Source organism: Sarcophilus harrisii, chromosome 3, assembly GCF_902635505.1.
Source record: "Sarcophilus harrisii chromosome 3, mSarHar1.11, whole genome shotgun sequence".
NCBI classification, from domain to species: domain Eukaryota; kingdom Metazoa; phylum Chordata; class Mammalia; order Dasyuromorphia; family Dasyuridae; genus Sarcophilus; species Sarcophilus harrisii.
Window position 1 is genome coordinate 64,338,767 of NC_045428.1, and position 20,095 is coordinate 64,358,861.

At 42.9% G+C, this 20,095-nt stretch overlaps 1 protein-coding gene across 10 annotated transcripts in view; it reads left to right on the top strand.

Annotated features, from left to right (window-relative positions):
- The window catches only part of TNS1 (tensin 1), a 266,384-nt gene that overhangs the window by 222,722 nt on the left and 23,567 nt on the right, over window positions 1–20,095 (top strand). For 6 of the 10 annotated variants that reach the window (XM_031958074.1, XM_031958069.1, XM_031958077.1 and 3 more), the window contains 4 exons: window positions 23–98; window positions 7,131–7,223; window positions 9,192–9,230; window positions 19,517–19,715. In XM_031958074.1, coding sequence (XP_031813934.1) covers window positions 23–98; window positions 7,131–7,223; window positions 9,192–9,230; window positions 19,517–19,715 — 407 coding nt within the window. Of the gene's footprint in view, window positions 1–22; window positions 168–7,130; window positions 7,224–9,191; window positions 9,231–19,516; window positions 19,716–20,095 lie in introns of all 10 variants that reach the window. The other 4 variants (XM_031958071.1, XM_031958073.1, XM_031958078.1 and 1 more) reach the window with 2 other exon arrangements.

Consider the following 20,095-nt stretch of genomic DNA (forward strand, 5'->3'; position numbering starts at 1 on the left):
GTTTTTTATCTTCTCCCCGCAGCCCCATCTGCATAGCTACAAGGAGGCCTTTGAAGAAATGGAGGGGGCCGCTCCGGCCAGTCCACCTCCCAGCGGTGGTGAGAACTCCCCCCCAACCCCTGACTTCCCTGTGTCGCCTCAAACCCCTTATGTCAACCTTAGCCCGAGTAAGTGTTCTGGCTCCGGGAAGTGGAGGGAATTGGCTGATGAGAGGGGCTGAGTCGGTGAGCTGGGAGGGAGTCATTCTCAAGTCCAACTTCCAAGCCAACCATCTTTCTCATCCCCATGGCTCACTTCCCTCCACCCTCATCCTCTTCCATTCCCATCATTCCTCAGCCTCCGTGCCTCTGCCCTAGTCCATGGCTTTCCCATTTAAGATAATCACACCGGACCAGAACACCACAAATCCTAAGTGACCTGAATCACTTTATGGGATTTTTGGCTGTTTTAGGTCCGTCAGTCACTAAATATTTATTAAATGCCTATTATGTGCTCTGAGGATTCAAAGAAAAGCAAAAAAAAATTAGCTCCTTTTCATAATGAGCTCGCAGGCAAATGGGGGAGACAATGCACAAAGAATTATGTATGACCGTGTTATAGACAGGATGCGTTGGAGATAATCGAGAGACAGAAGGTACCCGCATTAAGGGAAACCTGGAAAGGCTTCTTGTAGAAAGTGAGATTTTAGTTGGGACTTGAAGGAAGCTGGAGGAGAAAGAAGAAATGAGGAGCTCGCCATGCATTGTAGACAGCTAATGAAAACACTTGGAATTGGGAGATAAAATGTCTTATTTGAGAAACAAGTAGGAGACCAAAGTCATTGTATTTGGGGGAACTTTAAGAAGTGAGAAGAGTGGAAATGAATGTGTGTGGGGAGGGGGGCTTTGAATGGTAAACAGTATTTTATATTTATATTTCATATTATTTCTTGATCCTGGAGGTGTTAAGTTGCCACAGGAGTTGATTGAGTAGGTGAGTGGGAGGAAAAAAAGGGAAAGCAAAAGAAAGGAAGATTTTGCCCCCTCAATCCTTGACTGGCAAATAATAGACCAGAAGCTCAGGATTCAGGGCTTTCTCTTGTCTGCAGCCCGGTGTTTAAAGTCTCAGTAATTTTCTCTTTCTTCACTTTCTTCTTCATTTGTCCATCGTGGGCTCCTATCTGGAATCTGCTTCCTTCTCCTTTTGAATGGTTCAGGAAACATCTAGTCCAGTCCCTCTCATTTAGCAGATGCAGATAACGAGGCACAAAGAGGTGACTATAACAACCAGCACCCGCAGATTTACAGAGCTTTGTATGTACATAGTCTTGATCCTTGCCTACCTCGGCCATTTCACCAAAGACAGAAGTGATGGTTGTCATGCACTTGGTGGGTGTTGGATACTCCGATGGACTCCGAGTCCTGTGCCCTTTCTGATAAACTGACGCAAGGAAATGAAGCAGCTCTTCCAGAGTCATATATGGAGTGGGAAACAGAGCCCAACATCCAGTTCAGATCTAGGTCCTCTGATTCCAGAACGGCTGCTTCTTCCATAACAGAAAAAACGGGTTTCTTCGGCAGGCAAAGCCTCTTATCCACTCTTCTACCATTGAACAAGAGAGCTTAGCTTTAATTCTACCCCCAGCCCCTGTTCCTTTAAAATCTCCTCTCTTCAGCATATGATCAGATAGACTTTGAGAGATTTCGGTCCGAAATGGAAAGGACTTGTGAGAGCTTCTGTTCTTTGTGATGTAACCAAGTCAGACATAGGAGGAGCTTCTATATTCCTTACATTCTTTCCTCTTCTTTAACACTGATATAGATCCCCTAGGACTTTCTCATCAAGGCTGCTTGGAGAAGTTAAACTTCCTTCTTTCTAGAGGCAGAAACTAGCTAGAGAGTAGAAGAAACAAATAAAGATATGGAAGGTCTTGAACTGAAAATTGGATCTGATTTTCTTTGTTACTTGCAGTAACCCGCCAAGTTACTGGCCAACCAGCTGCCCCAGGGGTTATGCTAAAGGAACCAGCAAAGCCCTTTGATTCTCAGGTGCCGAAGGGTTAATGTGGGAAGTAGAGAGGAGTGAGTGCTGACAGTTGTCATCAGCTCGTTATCAGAGTGGGCTCCAGGGCAGCGGGGGCAGGGGTAGGGTCTCTGGGGCAGTGAAGACAGAGGTAGGGACTCCAGAGCAGTGGGGGCAGGGGCAGGGGCAGGGGCTCCAGGGCAGTGGGGACAGAGATAGGGGCTCCAGAGCAATGAGGGCAGGGGTAAGGGCTCCAGGGCAGTGGGGGCAGGGGCTCCAGGCAGTGGGGTATGGTTGTGGAAAGGAGCCCACCTGTTGGCACAAATGCCATGGGTGGGTGGCTGTCTACAATCCCTCAGGACCATAATGCTTTGCACCCTGACTCACAGCCCTAGAGGCAACCTTGTGGTCCATTCAGGGGCTTGGGCACTTTAGGTCTTAGGCCATCTTAAAGCAACTACTCCCCTCAGCCATACACATCCTCCCAGTCCCTGCCTGGCACAGAAAGTCAGGGCCGTTTATAGTGCTGGCGCTGGAGCTGAGGTGGAAGGGGTTTTTCCTTGTACAGTCAGCTTTTCTTCTATTCTTGTATTTTTCCCCATTCCCCACCATCCCCCCCCCCCCCCCCAGCACTAACCGTGGGTGAGCCAGAGAGGAGAATGTATAAGTCAGAAATTTTAAAAAATGCAATAAGTTGAGGGGAGAATAAAGAAGGCGGAGAAATGCGGGGAATTTTCCTTTGGGGAAGCAAAAGCCTATCTCAAACCTCCCCCACTCCCGCTCTTCCGCTGGAGGAGAAAGGGCCGGATTGTTGGAGAATGCAGACTAAGGGAGACAGAGGTCAGTGACGAGAAGGAGGAAAGGGGGGAACGAGCCAGGATTCCCCCTCTCTCCCTTTCTCACACCTACCCACCTGTACACCTGTGGGCCCCTCATCAGCCGGCTCCATGAGTGAAACTCCCTTTTCTCATCTCCCTCTATATCCATCCCACTGCTCTACGTAAAGTGCACATCCACTGTCCGCACACGCTTAGGTCATACGTGTCCCACGCTGAGGATGCAGTGACTTTGTAATCTCCCCCTCGGACTGTGTGAGTCCCCAGGGCATCCGAGGTTAGTGGGTGAGACTAGGAAAGGCTGTGTGTGTGTGTGTGTATAGTTCATGTCACCCCACCATTCTCCATTTATACAAGCGCGTATCATTATCATACTCAGATATAAAATGTGCATATTAAACCTGCATCATGCGGCCCATTACCTAACTCTGCGTATTGCACAGTTTGGGACTCCACATCTCACCCACATTTTCTTCTTGAAGAAGTTGGACTTTTTCTGCGCCGTTGTTTCCTGCTTGGGGGATGCTCTGGGTGGTGGTGGGGGTGCAACAAGTAGAATGTGCCCCATGATCTACATGCTCCCGGTCCCTGAAGGCGCTTATTTTGGGGCTGGAGGGTGGGGGGGAGAGAAGGTCTGAGCCCCCTCTGGGTACAGATATCTGCTTAATGTAGTTAATCGTCCTCAGTCCTTGTGTCTTTGGTCACTGTAGCTTTGCCAAGCTCTTGATAACCCCAGTAGAAGAAACAAAGCTCTTTTTTTTAAACCTCCCCTCAGAGGTGTGCTGGGAAATGAGGCCCCGTGACTTCAGAAACCTTCCTGGGACCGTATATAATAACCACCTTTCAAGTTCATTTAGTCTGGCTACATTTGTCGGAGGACACAGCTAATAGCCTTTCTTGCCCTTGAGGGTTACGTGAAACCTCCAGGCTAAGTGCTCGGCTTGGGTCGGGGATGTAGATTATTTGTCCCTAATCCAGCGTTCCTGGCCCAGCCTTAGAGAGGAAGGTTCTGCTCCTTACAGGGGTCTCCGGGGGGCCCCTTGGGAAGCCCGCCTTACTCTGCAGTCCCTTCTGCTCTGGGTATGGCCATATTTGGCCAGAGCTCCCAGGGAACTAAGGGTTATAGATTTAGAGTGGGAGCTCTTGTCCATTTTCCTCATTTTAGAGATGAGAGATCTGAGGCAGTGTTGGAGGGGTTACACGGAGAGTAAATCGCAGAGCCAAGTTTGAACTCTTTGTGCTGTTCCTCACATATAAAGAATAGGAAAAGACCTGCCTGGGGCAGAAAGATCTAGTTCATCATATAGAGGGGAGACAAAAAAAATGCAAGTTTAAAAAAATTTTAAAGTTCTAATTAAATGATTGAAATTTAAGCTTCAGAAATATAAATACTTTAAAAAAGCATCATGAAGGAGGTCAATTATCTAAAACTTTAAAATATCATATAACTTGACAATGTTGTTCAGTCATTTGGTCATGTCCAATTCTTCATTTCCAATGCAATGTTGTCCATGAGGTTTTCTTGGCAAAGCTACTACGTTCCCATTTCTTTTTCCAGTGGAATAAGGCAGTGTTATAGGTGGTAAGTGACTTGTCCAGTAATTAAGAACCTGAGCCCAGGTCTTCCTGACTCCAGGCCTAGTGCTCTATGGTTGAGCCACCGATCTGCTTCCTGTGCTATACAGAGCCTTAGTTGATTTCTGAAATTTGTGAAAATTTTCATCAGCTGCTACTCAGTGACTAAAAGTATTGTATAGGTAACTCTAGCCTTAATCCCATTCAGAAAATGATGTTTTAATGAAAATATATCAGTTTTTAGGTATACAAATAAACATCTACTGAAAATAAATCATAATTTCATTATCCCCATATTCAGTTATGAGAACCCATATATGGGTCGTACACCATAATTTAAAAAGCAACTGTAAATCTGTGGTGCACTATCATCTTTTTTCTTCTTCCAATCTCACCTTTTAAAAATAATAGCTTTTTATTTTTCAAAATACATGCAAAAGTAGTTTTCAACATTCACCTTTGTAAAACCTTGTGTTTCAGATTTTTTCGCTCCCTCTCCCCTCTTCTAGATAGCTAGTAATCCAACATAGGTTAAACATGTGCAATTCTTTTAAACATTTATCATACTGCACAAGAAAAATCAGATTAAAGGGGGAAAAATGAGAAAGAAAAAACAAGCAAGGAAACAAAAACAACAAAAGGTGAAAATACTGTGCTTTGATCCACATTTAGTCTCCATAATTCTCTCTCTGAACATGATTAACACATTATCCCAAGTGTATTGGAAAGTTGCCTTGAATCACCTTATTGCTGAATAGAGCCAAGTCCCTCATAGTTGATCACCCCATTATCTTGTGGCTGTGTATGATGTATGATTCGATCCTATTTAATTCATTTACCATCAGTCATGTAAGTCTCTCTAGGCCTTTCTGAAATCAGCCTGCTGATCCAAATATGTCAATTTTGATATAACCCACCCCCCATTAAACCTATCTAGTGGAGCTAGATTGTGACCATGGTGGCTAAGTAAGGTGATCTCTTTTAGATCTACCCACTCTGAGAAAATGTCATCCAGAAATTGCCACATACATAATACATAATGGCAGGGTGCTCCATCTTATTAAAATAAAAAAAAATTATTATTTAAAATTCACAAAACTAAATAAATGTGATTGAAATTTATATAACTAAGCTTTCAAATGATGGAGTTTTTTTTGAGGGGATGGTAACTTTAGTGGTTCTTAACAGTTACAACTGCACTAAGATTTTTGGGATACTCTGTATTAAGTAAGCCATTTGAGGAATGAGGTAATTCAGGTCCTTGGTGCCCTCTTAGCCATAGTCTGGCTCCATCCTTAAGAACTCCTCAAGTGCCCCTGGAGGAATATTTCTCCCAATCTTCCTTTCTCTTGTGTTCCTCTTTGGGGTTACTGCCCAAACCCTTTCGTGAGGAGAAAGGCAAAGTGGTAGAGTGAGTGAAATGCAGAAATAAAAGTAGAAGAATGGGAATGAATTCAGTGAACATTTAACAGCTCCAAATTAAGGAGGAGTGTGTAGGATCAGGGGTCTTCAAACTTTTAAAATAGGGGGCCAGTTCACTGTCCCTCGGACTGTTGGAGGGCCGTACTATAGTAAAAACAAACAAAAAAAAAACTTTGTTTTGTGGGCCTTTAAATAAAGAAACTTCATAGCCCTGGGTGAGAGGGATAAACATCCTCAGCTGCTGCATCTGGTCCTTGGGCCGTAGTTTGAGGACCCCTGGTGTAGATGATGGGAGAAATAGAGAATTTAGATGATTAGATGATATGGACTTTGGCTTCATTGAAGTTACAGTTGGGTAGAAGCATCTCTATATAGAGCTAAGATAAAAGTTAGAATCTGATAGAAGATGAGGTGAGCAAAGACCAAGAGTGGGAAGTCATTACTAAAATGAGGGAGGGGAGAAATCAGGAGAGTATATTCAGAAGAGGTAGTATATGAGTCCAGATTTAAAGCCTGGATAGGAATTCCAAAGGCAGAGAAGGGTAGGGGACATTACAGACATAAGGACTGACTTGAGGAAAAAGATGAAGATAGCAGGTGTACAGGGAACCGTCCAGTTTGGCTGAAGCATTGGGGTATGTGCCAGAAAGGGAATTTTGCCCTATGGACAGCATGATGACATTATGTTCTTACAGTTTACCAGGGGCTTTCACATACATTATACCATCTCCTAGTCTGTCCAGTCTGTGAGGAAGGCAGTTCAGGTGGTATTTTAGTCACTTAAAGATAGGGATAAATGACAGAGATAAAGATAAAAATTAGGAAACAGGTTGAATGAGCCTTTCAAGGTTGCCCAACCAGTAAAAAGTGGAGCTGGATTTAGACCCTTAGCCTCTTGGAGTCTCAGTCTGCTCTTTCCACTTAAATACAATCTCCAATTGTCCTGATCTATATCTGGCCATTGGACCCAGATGGTTCTGGAATAGAAAATGACTTTGCATAGCCTTCCCTCACTTAAATCCAATTCATTTACATGTCATAGCATCATCTCCTTGATGTTTGAAAATGAAGGACAAATAATTAGCTTTTCCGTTATACTCAAACAGAAAGTGATGGAGAGGCAGGATAGGGGAGCAAAGGAATAACCTGGGCTGGTTTCAGGAGCAGTTAGATGTGTCCCTCACTCCAATCCATCCCCCTGTGCAGTCTCTAAAGTCACTATGTGTCATTATTCCATATTTCTCCATTGAGCCTCCACCCCCCTAATTCTAACTTCTTTCTTTCTCATTGGTACAGTGCGCTCTCCCCCAGGGCTCGCCAAGACACCCCTTTCTGCCCTGGGACTGAAACCCCACAATCCAGCGGATATTCTGCTCCATCCCACAGGAGGTGAGTGAGGGCCATGGGCTGTGGTGTGGGGAGGGAGCCAGGTATGGCTATGGGCATAGGAGGGGGAGAAACTAGGGTGTGAGCATCTGAGGTCACAGTTTGGTGTGGACTGGGATCAACCTGAGAATGTCTAGAGCAGGGCTTTGTTTTGTGTGATGGACCCCCTCTCAAAATTATGTTTTTAAGTGCACAAAATACATAAGATTATATAATACATACATAAGATACATAAAATTATAAAGGAAACCAATTATCTAAATATTAAAAAAAATAAGTGAATAGACCCAAAGTTAAGAACTCCTGTCTCAAGGGGGAGAACCTGATGGATTCGCACATTCTAGCTCCTCTGACATTCGTGCTCCTTGAGCTTTTAGGATGAACACCAAGGTAATGCCTCCTGATTGATGATCATCTCCCAGAACTCCAGGAACCTTCAAAGTCATACAGCCTAACCTTCCCCCCATTCTGTAGTCCCTTTCACAGCATTCTTGTTAGACCTCTGTTTGACACCTTTAGTCAGGGAGTCTGGGTAATTTTCATTCAAAAATTCTTTTTTTCAATTAAGCTCAAATTTGTTTCCCTATTCCACATATCCATTCCCTTCTCCCCTCATCAGGCAGAACAAAGGAAATCCCTATTCTATAGGTCAACCTCCAAATATGTTCTCTCTTAAGCCCTTTTTTTTAGTCCAGTCCAGACATCCTCTGTGTTTTTAAATTTTCCTGGTATAGTTTCCACTATTTTGGGCACTCTTATAAAGACACAAGTTAGCTTTATCAGCATCTCTCATATGATGCAGTGCCTAGAACAGCCCTCTTGGCTTAGGTCTGACTTTTGCAGACAACTGCATTTTTATCCTACCCCTTCCAAGGAGGGGACAGCCAGAGGGATTGAATCCAATAGATGACCTGCTATTGATTAACTTTATCACCCTCTAAGATGTTTCCTAATTTGGGGTCTGTTCCCTCATTTTTCCATGTGCCTTTGCTACTTCCCTTTCTGGGTTGCCTTTCTGTCAGAACTTTCTCCTTCCCCCTGAGAGATGTTGGTCTGGGGAAGAAGGAAGGCCTGTTTCCCTGGCCTGTTTCTGTCTTGATTCCAACATCTTGTCCTTCATCATTGAGGAACAGTCTCTGGAGAGAGCATGTCCCTGGAGTTAGAGATTCAGAGATATATTGAAGTATAAATCCCAAAGTAATCCCTTTTGGGATTCCCACCCAAAAGAAATTCTTTCTCTCCAAAAAAAGGAGAGAGGGAGGGCATTTTCTCCTTTAATCAGACTTAAGTTTCACAATTTGTCCTTAATTTTTCCCATTATCCTCCAAGACTTTCTCCTACTACTTGGAAAGAAAGTCCAGCATCAGAGAGCCTTGGGGCCCTATACTCTGGCAGACAGATGTGTTATATAGGCCCTGTCCAAAAAGTCACTCCCCAAATTCTGTTTTCTGTTTCCAGTATTTGGACGAGGCTATTTGTTTTTCTCCTTTGGCAATATGAATAAATAGAGATGGGGGTGGGAATAGGGATAGGGAAAGAGCCTTTCATCTGGGCATGTCCCTGTGTACCATGGCTATAAAATGATGTTTTACCAAAAAATCTCAGCAGCTGAATGGGGAAAGCCCTGTATTTGCCTATAGTGACTTTGCTCGAATACCAAATCCAGTTACAGTGGGGTGATGTCTACTCAGACCCCCACTAGGGAGGGGGATGCAGAGGGAGATGTAGCCTCCTCCAGGTAAGGGCTGACTAGGGATGCCGTGGAGGTACCTGGATATTAGTGGAGCTCCCAGCTCCAACACAGTCTTAGTCTTCCCTTCTGACTATTTTTTTTCTGGCTAAATCCCTTCCTCTCTCACTCAACTTAAGATGCAGTTGCTAACTATATTAATGTGTATCTCTCTTTCTTTTCTTCTCTTCGCCTCCACCTGCTTCTCTCCCATCCTCTCTCCTTCTCTCTTCCTCTCTCAGAGGAAGATGAGGAGAAGGGAATAGCTGAGTTCTTTGAAGGTAAGAATGGTATTTCTGGGTGATGAGTTTCTGGGGACATGATACTGTGTAAGGATTTCCCATCCTAGGCCTTCAGTCTCTGCTAATTTGACAACAGTTTGGTCTTCAGATGGGGTTTCAAGTGGTTAGGATCTCAGTTCCCTCCCCCCAGGCCCACGAGTTGCTGAGGCAATCCAAGCCAAGAAGCTCTGCCAAGCAGGCAGGCTCAGTCTCCACGGACACCTTGGGTCCAGTCCTCAGCCCTGCTTGTGTGACACTGCCGTTGTTCCCCCAGGAGGCACAGACAAAAAGGCAAATGTCCCCTCACCAGCTCCTCCCAACACTCCCCCCAGGCTGCTGAGGATGCACTGCCCGCTGGGCCACTTTCCCCAGACCCCCTGTCCTAGCTCCTGACCCTGACTAGGGAAGGAAGAGGGAAAATAGGCCCTCAGAGGCCCAGGAGAAGCAAAGCAGGAGACCCAGAGCACAGGTGCATTCATCCAACATCCTCCAGGCCCATGACCTGGTTTCCTGGGGCCACTAGTTAGTTCACTTCAGGTCATTTTTACAGGTAGAAGAGACTTTTGTCCTTCTCAGAATAATACTTTTCACTTTATAAAATAAAATACATGGAATTGCAAGGATATCAGTTTTATTGAAATGCAGTTATCAAAATAGGAAAAAGAACAAACGAATTAACAGACCCTAGATCAAGAATTCTTTCTCTCTCTCTTTTTCTTTCTTTCTTTCTTTTTCTCTTTCTCTCTCTTTTCTTTCTTTTTTCCTCTCTTCCTCCCTTCCTTTCTTCCTTCCTTTTTTCCTTCCTTCCACCCACCCATCTATCATCCATTTCTCTATCTATCTATCTTGGTGGGACACACACACACTAATTATGGATGGGAGGAGGACACTAGCATCTGGGGACATCCCAAAAGGCCTCAGGTATCCCCTGACCTGAGCCTTGACTTGTAAGAAAGACAGTGATTAATAGAGAATCCGAGGCATGAGGAACAGCTAGTGCAGAGGCATGGAGACGGGAAATGGGGGTGGAAGGTGGAGAGTGCTGTAAGAAGGTGAGGAATCATTATTATTACTGATAGAAGGCCAGATGTCCTGACTCCATTGTTTTTCCTGTTATTATGTGTCAGTCAGTCAACAAATAAGCATTTATTAAGCACTTACTGTGTGCTAAATACTGGCCACATGTAAAGTGTGGCTGATTTTTTTTCTTTAAGTCAGTGCCTGGTTTCTCTGATCATGGTGCCTGATTTCCTCTTAGCTTACATACTGCCTGACTTCCTTTAGTTCCTGAACTCAAAGGACATTCACCGTCCCTCTGTGGGTATCCCATGTACTTAATTCCAATATTTGTGTGGAGTGGTGAAGATGCAGGTGACCTGACTCTGTCACTTTCTGTCTGGGTGATGTTGGGCAGCCATCAAACCTCTCAGTGCCTCAGTTGTCCCATCAGTAAAAACGTGGGTCGGCGGTGCTCTCACCGCCTCTTAGATTCTAAGTTGTTTGTTGCCCCAGTGAAGGCTTTGATTACAGGAGGGGGTTTTCTCCCTGCATCATTGTAACCATAGATTTTGGAGCCAAAAGAAACTAATGATCAAAGAGTCAGACTCCCTTGATTTGCAGATGAGAGACCCACGACCCAGGGAATTAGAGAGTCTGGGATCACTGGGGGGATTTGAGCCTCCCTAACTTCAGGGTGAGCATTCTGCCCTCTCCATTATGTGTCTCTTATCGAAGGAAGTTGCCCCTGTAGAAATACCACAGAAGCACCAGGCCTCTTTCCAGTATTGGAAAGGCCCTCCTCCGATTCCTCCCGATTCCCTCCATCCCTCTGCTGACCTCAGAGAGAGAGGGAGAGCTCTGGGTCCTGCTGACTCTCCCCCAAATGCCAGAGGTTGAGGGCTGGTTGCTGGCAGGGGCTGCTGAGTGGGGAGGGGACTTGAGAATAAGCAGAGATCTGGAGCCAAATTTCATAGGTCTGAGATGCCAGCACACGCCCTGGGCTCTCAGGCCTCCACTGGGGCTGCTCCTGGCAGCTGCCTCCCTGGGCCGACCTCCCCAACAAGATTGCCCAAGAGGACGTCCGTGGAGGATTAGCCAGCAGCTTCGTGTGCTTGGGCTCTCCAAGTAGGGAGAGGGAGAGCTGGGCTAAGGAGTGGAGCTGTAGGTCAGGAGCTAGGAATTCATTGGGCCCTTTATCTCTCCCCTGTGACTCGACACAAATGCTGATCTGGCAGAATCATTCAGTTAGCGTTTATAGTTTCCCTTTAAATAAACTGCTTTGGGGAGTTTTGAGCATCCCACCTACCCCTCCTCAGCCCTCTGCTACTGTGTGTTTGTAGGAAGGGGGCTGTGCTGTAGGCTTGGGGTCTTTCCAGCTGGGAATGGTGTTGAACTTTCTGCCTTTGGGATATTCTTTTCAGGTGCATGAAAGTTCTTGGGTGGGCTTTCTTTGAAATGACTTTAAACCTTCCTAATTTGCTTAATAGAAGATGTTTCATACTGTAAAGCATTGGGTTTTTTTTTTTTTTTTTGATGGGTTAGTTAGTTTTATTTAAAACATTTTTTTATAATAGCCTTCTATTTTCAAAATACATGCAAAGATAGTTTTCAAGATTCATCATTGCAAAATCTTGGATTCCAAATTTTTCTCCCTCCCTTCTCCCCACCCCCTTCCCTAGGCAGCAAGTAATAATCCAATACAGATTAAATATGTGCAATTCTCCCAAACATTTTTCATCAAAAATCAGATCAAAAAGGAAAAAAAAAAAATGAGAAAGAACAAAGGCAAGCAAACAACAACAAAAGATGAAAATACTATGTTGTGATCCACAATCAGTCCCCATACTTCTCTCCCCCAATGTAGGTGACTCTCTCCATCAAAAGTCTGTTGGAATTGGCCTGAATCACTTCATTGTTGAACTCATCAGAGTTGATCATCTCATAACTTTTTTGGTGCCTTTATCAGAGCCCTTTGATGTAAAATTTTTTCCCAGTTTTTTTTTTTTTTTTTTGCTTCCCTTCTAATCTAGGTTGCATTGTTTTTGTTTATATAAAAGCCTTTTAATTTAATATAATCAAAATGATCCATTTTGCATTTTAGAATGTTTTCTAGTTCTTCTTTGGCCACAAATTCCTTCCCTCTCCACAGATCTGAGAGGTAGATTGTCCCTTGTTCTCCTAACTCTGCAAGGTATTGTTTGATCTTCTCCCAGGTGATCTATCACAGAAAGTTAAGCATGGACAGGACCTTAGAGATAATTTTGCCCCACCCCTCAATTTATAGATAAAAGATACGAGGCTCAGAATAGGAAAACCCCATCTTTCCCAGAATCATACAGACTAAGGCCAGAATCAGAAGTCTCTTGACATTCATTCCTGAACTTTTCCTAATGCATGATGACCAGCCCCCCACATACACCTAATTCAGAGGTGGAGTCAACAGGCCATAAGACTTTGGAATATGGTCAGAAACAGATTCAAATGTAATTGGGAAATATCTAATAAATTAAATAAAAATTCATTAGAACATAGAACATGTTAATACGTGGTTTCCTAAGTCAGTGCCAACTGAGATCCTTATATTTAGTGACTCTCATGTCTATTTGAGCTTGACATTTCCCTTTCTCTGGGTACCATTTTCTACAATTTCAGGGTAGAGATTGATCTGATTTTTCTGTTGTGCATAATGCCTTTTACAGAGTAGATATTCAATAAATGCTGGATGAATGAATGAAAGAAGAAGGGAAGAAAGAAATAAGGGAGACAACATGTTATGGTGGAAAGAGCTTTGGCTCTGAGATTGGGCTTCAAATCCTGCCTCTGATGGGTGACTTTGGCAAATCTGAGTCTCAGTTTCCTCATCTTTAAAATAAAGGGGTTAGATTCATAGTTCTGATATCCTTTCCAGCTCTAGATTTATGATCTTTTGAATGGAGTGAACATAGCAGCCTATAAAGAATACTAGTGATTTGAAAACAGATGATGATATCAGTACTGCCTTTGCTTCTTACTAACCCTGGAAACTTAGATAAGACACTTTATCAAGTTTCAGTTTTTATCATGTATAAAATGGGAGGATTGTATCAAGATGAGCTCTAAGGCTTCTTCTAGCTTAAATATTGTAGGAATTCTACAAATGAATGAATTTGCCTATGGGAAAACACAGGGACAAGGACCTGTATTCTGTGTTTCCACATTTGGTGTCCAGATTGTCAGCTTCTTGTAGGTAAGGATTGTTTCTTGCCTCTTTTTATAACCTTAATGTACCTGACCCATAGTAAATGCTTAATAAATGTTTATTGACTGATTGTCAGACTACTGAAAAATTTCATGCTTTCCATCCTAGGACAAAAATAAGGGAATTAATTACTAAGACTTGTGAGAAAATATTAATGGAACTGGAATTATTCAGCTAGGAGAAAATGGTGGTGATATGGTAATTGTAGTAGTGAGGGCAATAAGGTTGGGGGATCTTATTTTCTACTGAGAACAGAGCACAAAGGATGGACTTTGTATATTCAGGAATATGATTAGACATGAGGAAGAGCTTCCTTAAAGAGAGAGTATAACAGAGCCAGAAGATTGGAGGTCTTTAAAAATGGATTAGATTCTTAACTGTTTGGGATGATTTAAGTTAGGAGGCAGGGCAGTTTCATTTGATGTTTCAAGGGCACCTTCTGTCCTCCATTCATAAAGTTGTTTGCAAGCCCTTTGGAATTTTTTGCTGATGAAACCTTTCGTTTTATAAGGATAGAAATTCGAGAATTTGTGCTTTCAGTATCTGGGAGCCTGGTTTCTTTTGCATCCCCCATATCTAGGTCTACATTCTTGATCAGCCAATAAAATGGTGAGTGACTTTGGGCAGATGAGAATTGGTGTCCGTGATCTCTTCCAGCTGTAACACTTTATGTTTTCTCTCTTGCCTTCTAAAACCCACTTCTCTCTGGGTATGGACTCTCTTTGCTGGGCAGAGTTTCTTCTCTGAGATGGAAAAGATACTTTAAGTTGCTAACCCAAGCACCGACTGGTACCTAGAGCTGAAGAAGGGGAGGGCAGGTATCACTAATGATCATTTGATAGAGTCACCAATTTCAATTCAGGATTTATCAGCCAGGCTGGGCTCTGAGGAGCCAGATCTGACATTTGGGTTTTGTCCATTTTCTTGGAATGTGGAGAATGAAGAACCCAACCCCATATACAAGTTTCCCTTTCTAAACTTGCCTCACCCCCAACATCACACACTCCAGCCAGCCTCTTGGGGCTGGTCCCAAAAGGAATTTAAAAGTGGAAAATAACATTTGTAAGGAGTCACGGAATTTAGAGCTGGAATGAAACTTTGAGATCATCTAGCCTAGCCCTTTATTTTATAGAGAAGGAAGTTTGGGCTTATAGGAGAAAAACAATATGCCCCAAATTATATTTTTAATAAATAGCAGATTTGGACTGAAAATTGTGGACTGTATCCAAGACTGTCCACTACATCTTTATATAAGGATGTCTGAGCAAAGCTATAGAATCAACCCTGCAAGGTTTCAAATGACTGGGCTATGGTCCTATAGACAGAAGACAGGCAAGATGATTTACATGGCTTATCTTTTCCTAATCCTTCTCTTCTGATTAGGGTTTGAGGTCATGGATCTTGGAGATAGAAGTCATTTTAACTGAATATCTAGGTCACGCCTTCATTTTATGGATGAAGAGACTGAAGTCCACAGAGGTTAAATTATTTTGGCCAAAATCACATAGGGCGTCAGAAGCAGAATTGGAATTTGAATCTAAGTCTTTTGACCACAAATCTCAGGTTTATTCTATTCCTGAAGTTAAGCCCACTCTCTCCTTGCAACTACAGATAGAACTCCCTTGCCTTCCTACATTTAAGCATTCTGCCTAGGATCTCTGCAATGATAAAATGAGAAGATATTTGTAAAGAGCTTAGCACTTAGTCCTAATTAAGCACTGTTCCCTTCCTCCCTACCTTCTGTTGACTTTCTGGGACCTTGTCTTTTGACAATAATAATAATACTTTTCACTTGTATACCACTTACTGTTTTATAAAGAATTTTCATGAATGTTTCATAAAAAACACTGTGGGGGAGGAGAAATGACCCATTTGAAGAAGGCAAGGGTTGACATTATCCCCATTTTACAGGTAAGAATAGTGAGTATCAGAAAGTTGAAAAATTTCTTAATGACCCCCCTCCCCCAAGACACACAAATTTATTAAGCTTTTATTATGTACCAAGCACCATGGTAAGGGCTGGAGAAATGGATAGCAAAATGAAAGTCCCCATTCTCAGAGACAAATATAGAGGGGTGACAGGGCAGATGATAAGGTCCAGTCGTCCTTAAGGGACATCAGATTGGCAAATGAAAATGTGGAGGGGACTGGAATCCAGACCTCACTGACCTTTCCACTTCATGTTCAGGAAGAAGGAGGGTATAGGAGCAGGGAATCGAGGCACAGAGAGGGAACAACCTGAGCAAGCTGCAGCATGGAGGGGGCTGGGTGAGTTATGTTATCATGATGTCTCAGAACACGGGGAAATGCCTTCCTGAGTTGGGTTGGCCCTCTCAATTACTTCAGCCTCTTCTCTCTTCAGAGCTGATTCAAATATTTATTGTAGAGTGGAACTTGAAACAGAAAAGAAGAAAGAGGGTGAATAATGGGAATCAGAGGACAAAACTGTGAGAATTATTGATGTTAGGGCCAGAAGGCTACTAATGTCGGGACAGATTCAAGGTTTGGCCAAAGTGAACTTGGTGAGCCGAATGAAGGTTCGCCAACAGAAAAGGAATTTCTGGCTCATAAAAGGGGAAAATAGAGTGGGTAAAAATTCTCATTCAGTTATAAGCTTCTTACGGGTAAAATTTTTAGCCTTTTTTAAAAATTTTATCTCCAGTACTTAGCCCAGTACCTGGCTATTAGTAAGTACTTAATGAATATTGGAATATTTTTTCAGTAAGATGACCTAGAGAAGAGAAAGGTAAACTGCTCCACTATCTTTGCCAAGAAAAGCTCAAATGGGATCATGAAGGGTTGGACAAGACTGAAATGACTTAGCAACAAAACGAATGTTGATTGTAGGGAAAGACAGGGTGGCCATGAAAGCAACGGGAATGTGGAAGGAGAGAGGGAAAAGGATGCGAAGTTGGGGAGATGGAGAAGAGAGAAGGAGAGAATGCAGAGAGAAGGGAGTGGTACAGATAAGTGGGGGGAGAAGAAAGGTGAGCTAGAAAAGGAGGAGGAGAAGGGAGGGCACTCTCAGGGCGGGGCTGGACTCTCCTGGTGGAGGCAAACACAGCTCTGCAGTCCTGGATCTGGCCTGCTCAGGGCAGTTGGGGGTGGCTCTGCCTTGACTTTGGCCTTTGTTCCCAAGTCCTACCTGGAAGGGTCTCTCCTGTTCCTCCTCAGGGGTAAGAGGGTCTTTCTCTCATTCAGGCTCCGGTCCCCTTTGCAGATTCTCAGGACTGTTTGTGGATGGGGACCTGGGATCCATGTGGGTATTGGAAGGCGGAGGGATTGGGGTAGAAGAGGCTCTCATGTACGGCACTAATCTTGATGTCTTAGAATCACGGGGAGGGATCTTCTGCACGCACTGCGCTGCAGACTTTAGAGCGGGCCTGTGATCTGGGCCAGGTTGTTTGGCTGCCTGATTCCCCCTGTGCAGAGAAAGGATAAGGAAGAGGGATTCATTTCATTACCTTCAGAGAGAGGTGTTTGGAGAGCATTTGGCAGACAGGAAAAGATGTATAACATTCTATTTGTGTTGGTTAAAAAGAGCACAGAATTTGAAATCAAAGGGCTTGAGTTCCAATCTCAGTCTTGGCACTTAACTGCTTATAAGACTGCAAATCACTTATGTTTTCTGATTTTTTTAAAATCTATTTTTAGCTATAGAAGTGGTTAGATTAGATGGCTTCTATTTTTCTTCTGGCTTTTAAAAATGGAATCCCATGATCTTTTCTTTTTACTATATTAGATCAATTCCCCAAACTAGATTGTGTCGAATATGTGATTAATACAAAAACTGATAAAAGACTGACCTCCTTTCTATCATCTTTTGATTTGGCTTCTTGTGGAACTAGGTTTTCTTGATTTCGGTTTCTGGAAGATTGTTGGGCAGAGAAATGGCTGTATCTCCTCCCTTTAAAGATCTCTAGGAAGGGTCTAGATTCCACAGTTTCCCTTTGGAGTCATGGTACACTGTTGGCAATCTGTTATTGTTTGGTTAATTTTCAATGGTAGGGGACTATTTGTGACCCCATTTGGGGTTTTCTTGGCAAAGATTCTGGAGTGCTTTGCTATTTTGTTCTCTAACTCATGTTACAGATGAGGAAACAGAGGCCAATAGAGTGAAGTCTCTGCTGCTGGATTAGAACTCAGGGAGATGAGTCTTCCTGACTCCAGGCCTGGTACTCTTTCCATTGGGCCGCCCAAGTGACCTTTGGGAAGGTCTACATTCCATGGCTTCCCTTTGGAGCCAGGTTACTGTGGTTGACCAAAGGAAAAATTGTTCATAGTGACACACACGGCTCCTGGAGGGCAAGGGACTTGTTTTCCTCCTTTCTATCTCCATGGTCTGACTGGTCCATTATAGACACTTAATACATGCTTCTTGTTTAATTAGATGTCTAGAACTATTTAAATCCTGTATTTCCATCTATCCCTACATTGGGAATATAGAAAGAACCACAGAGGCTGCAAGGGATAAGAAGTAGGAGCTAGGAGGAAGAGGAAAAGGGCTGTGGTGAACGTTTGTCCTTATTTCTAACTTGGATGGTGACAAGGGCATGTTGAGAACTTTAGAAGGATGGCCGAGGCTGTCCCTTGTGGCTTCAGGTGGACTCATTCTTGCAGGATACTGAGGAGTCTGCCTGCCTGGGATCTGTGGTGTACTTCTCCTTCTGTGCCTCTTGCTCCCACCACAGAACTCATCTACCACCTACCCAGACTATTGCAATAACTTCCCAAGAGGTCTTTCCAGCTCCACCTTCTCCTTTTCCAAGTTATTCTCTCTCCCATTGCTAGTCTGAGCCTCCTTATTCATATGCTCAAAAATCTTCCACGGCATCATATAGCCTTATGAGTAATGGATCAAACTTCCTAGCAGAGCATTTAAAACCTGTATAATCTGGGGTTACCTTCCCTTCCCACCCTACATTTCTGTATTATTACTCCTCTCTCCATACTCTTGCTCTTTAGTAAATGGACTGGCTTCTCTCCCTTGAACACTTCCTGTACTTTCCCTAGTCACAACTCTCACATCTATTCTTCCCTTTTACATGTTAAATTCCTCCTCAGCCTTTAAAATCTCTCCAATCTGTGACAAACTTTCCTCATCCTGGAGCTCATGCAACAATTTGTACCTCTCCAATGTGTTAATTTTTTTCTTAGTCTAAATATTTATTAAATAGATATTAATATATTAAATATATTTATTTATAATATACAATATTATATTATTGCTATATATTATATTAATAATATAATATATAAAATAGGTATTAAGTAGATATAAATAGATTTATTAAATAGAAGACAAAGCAAGAATAATTTTGACATTATATCTCTAAACATTTCTTACAAATGCATGCAGTACCTTTGGGAAAGAGAAGGCACAAATTTTAATATGGTACTGAGAGTATATATGTAGGGGAATATTTGTGCCCAAGAGCCACCCATCACTCTGGAAACCCAGGCCGCGGTCTTTCTTTTCCTGATGAACAGTCCATAGAAAGTTTGTTAATGCATTTGGTGTATATCTATAAATCTATATTTGTTATATCCCTCTACTAGACTATAAGATCCAGAAGTCTGGGATTGAGTTTTATCTACATTTTGTATTTTCCTCGGTGTCCTACCCACAGTAAGCATCTTAATTAGTCATTAAATCGAATGTCTTGAAGCCAACCAGTTCAGTAGAAATCTGTCCTACCCACAGTAAGCATCTTAATTAGTCATTAAATCGAATGTCTTGAAGCCAACCAGTTCAGTAGAAATCTGCTAAATAGGAAGAGTCTACTAGTGCTGGGGAGCTTCCTAGATTTCATAAATACAGAGGGAAGGGTATTGGGCAGATAGGTGACCCAAGGGAGGTTTAATCTGTGTAAGGCTTGTTCAATTTGGGCTTTTGTAAAGATCTATTTCAAATCCTACCTTCCTATTTGCTTATATTGACCAGAAATATAGAGGAGGTAAACTAGGCTAGACACTTTTAGCTCTAGAGCTTTGTCTAATTTTCACTGTTAACCTGCTCAGTTTAATGGTATTCCTTTATATTTTGCAGAACCTAGGAGTTATGTCGAGTCTGTGGCTCGAACAGCTGTGGCTGGACCCCGAACCCAGGACGCTGAGCCCAAGAGCCCAACTATCCTAACTACACCGACTTACGGTTCCGAGACACCGCTGAGGAATGGAACTCTGGGCAACTCCTTTGCCCCACCCAGTCCCATCTCAACTAGCAGTCCCCTCCTTGGCACTGACAGGTACGGGGCCAGTTGGGGTGAAGGACTGCAGTGGAATGGTTTGGGGGATAGAGAGTAGAGAGTAGATGAGAGTGTTTTTAATACTTAGTAGATCATTGTGAAAGTCCGGGGATAGGGACCAGATAGTCTGCACTGTTCTTAGAAGGAACAGATAATTGTACTCATTCCTGATTCACTGTACCTTCTACGTCAATTAATAGATCATTTATTAATCACTTCTTATGGGTCTGAGTTATATCAGACATATATATATATATATATACATATATGTATATATATATATATAATATATATACATGAAATCATTAAATGACCATATAAGACCATATATATAATGCTATATAGATGAGGTATATTGTTCTTTGTCAGAAGCCTATCTT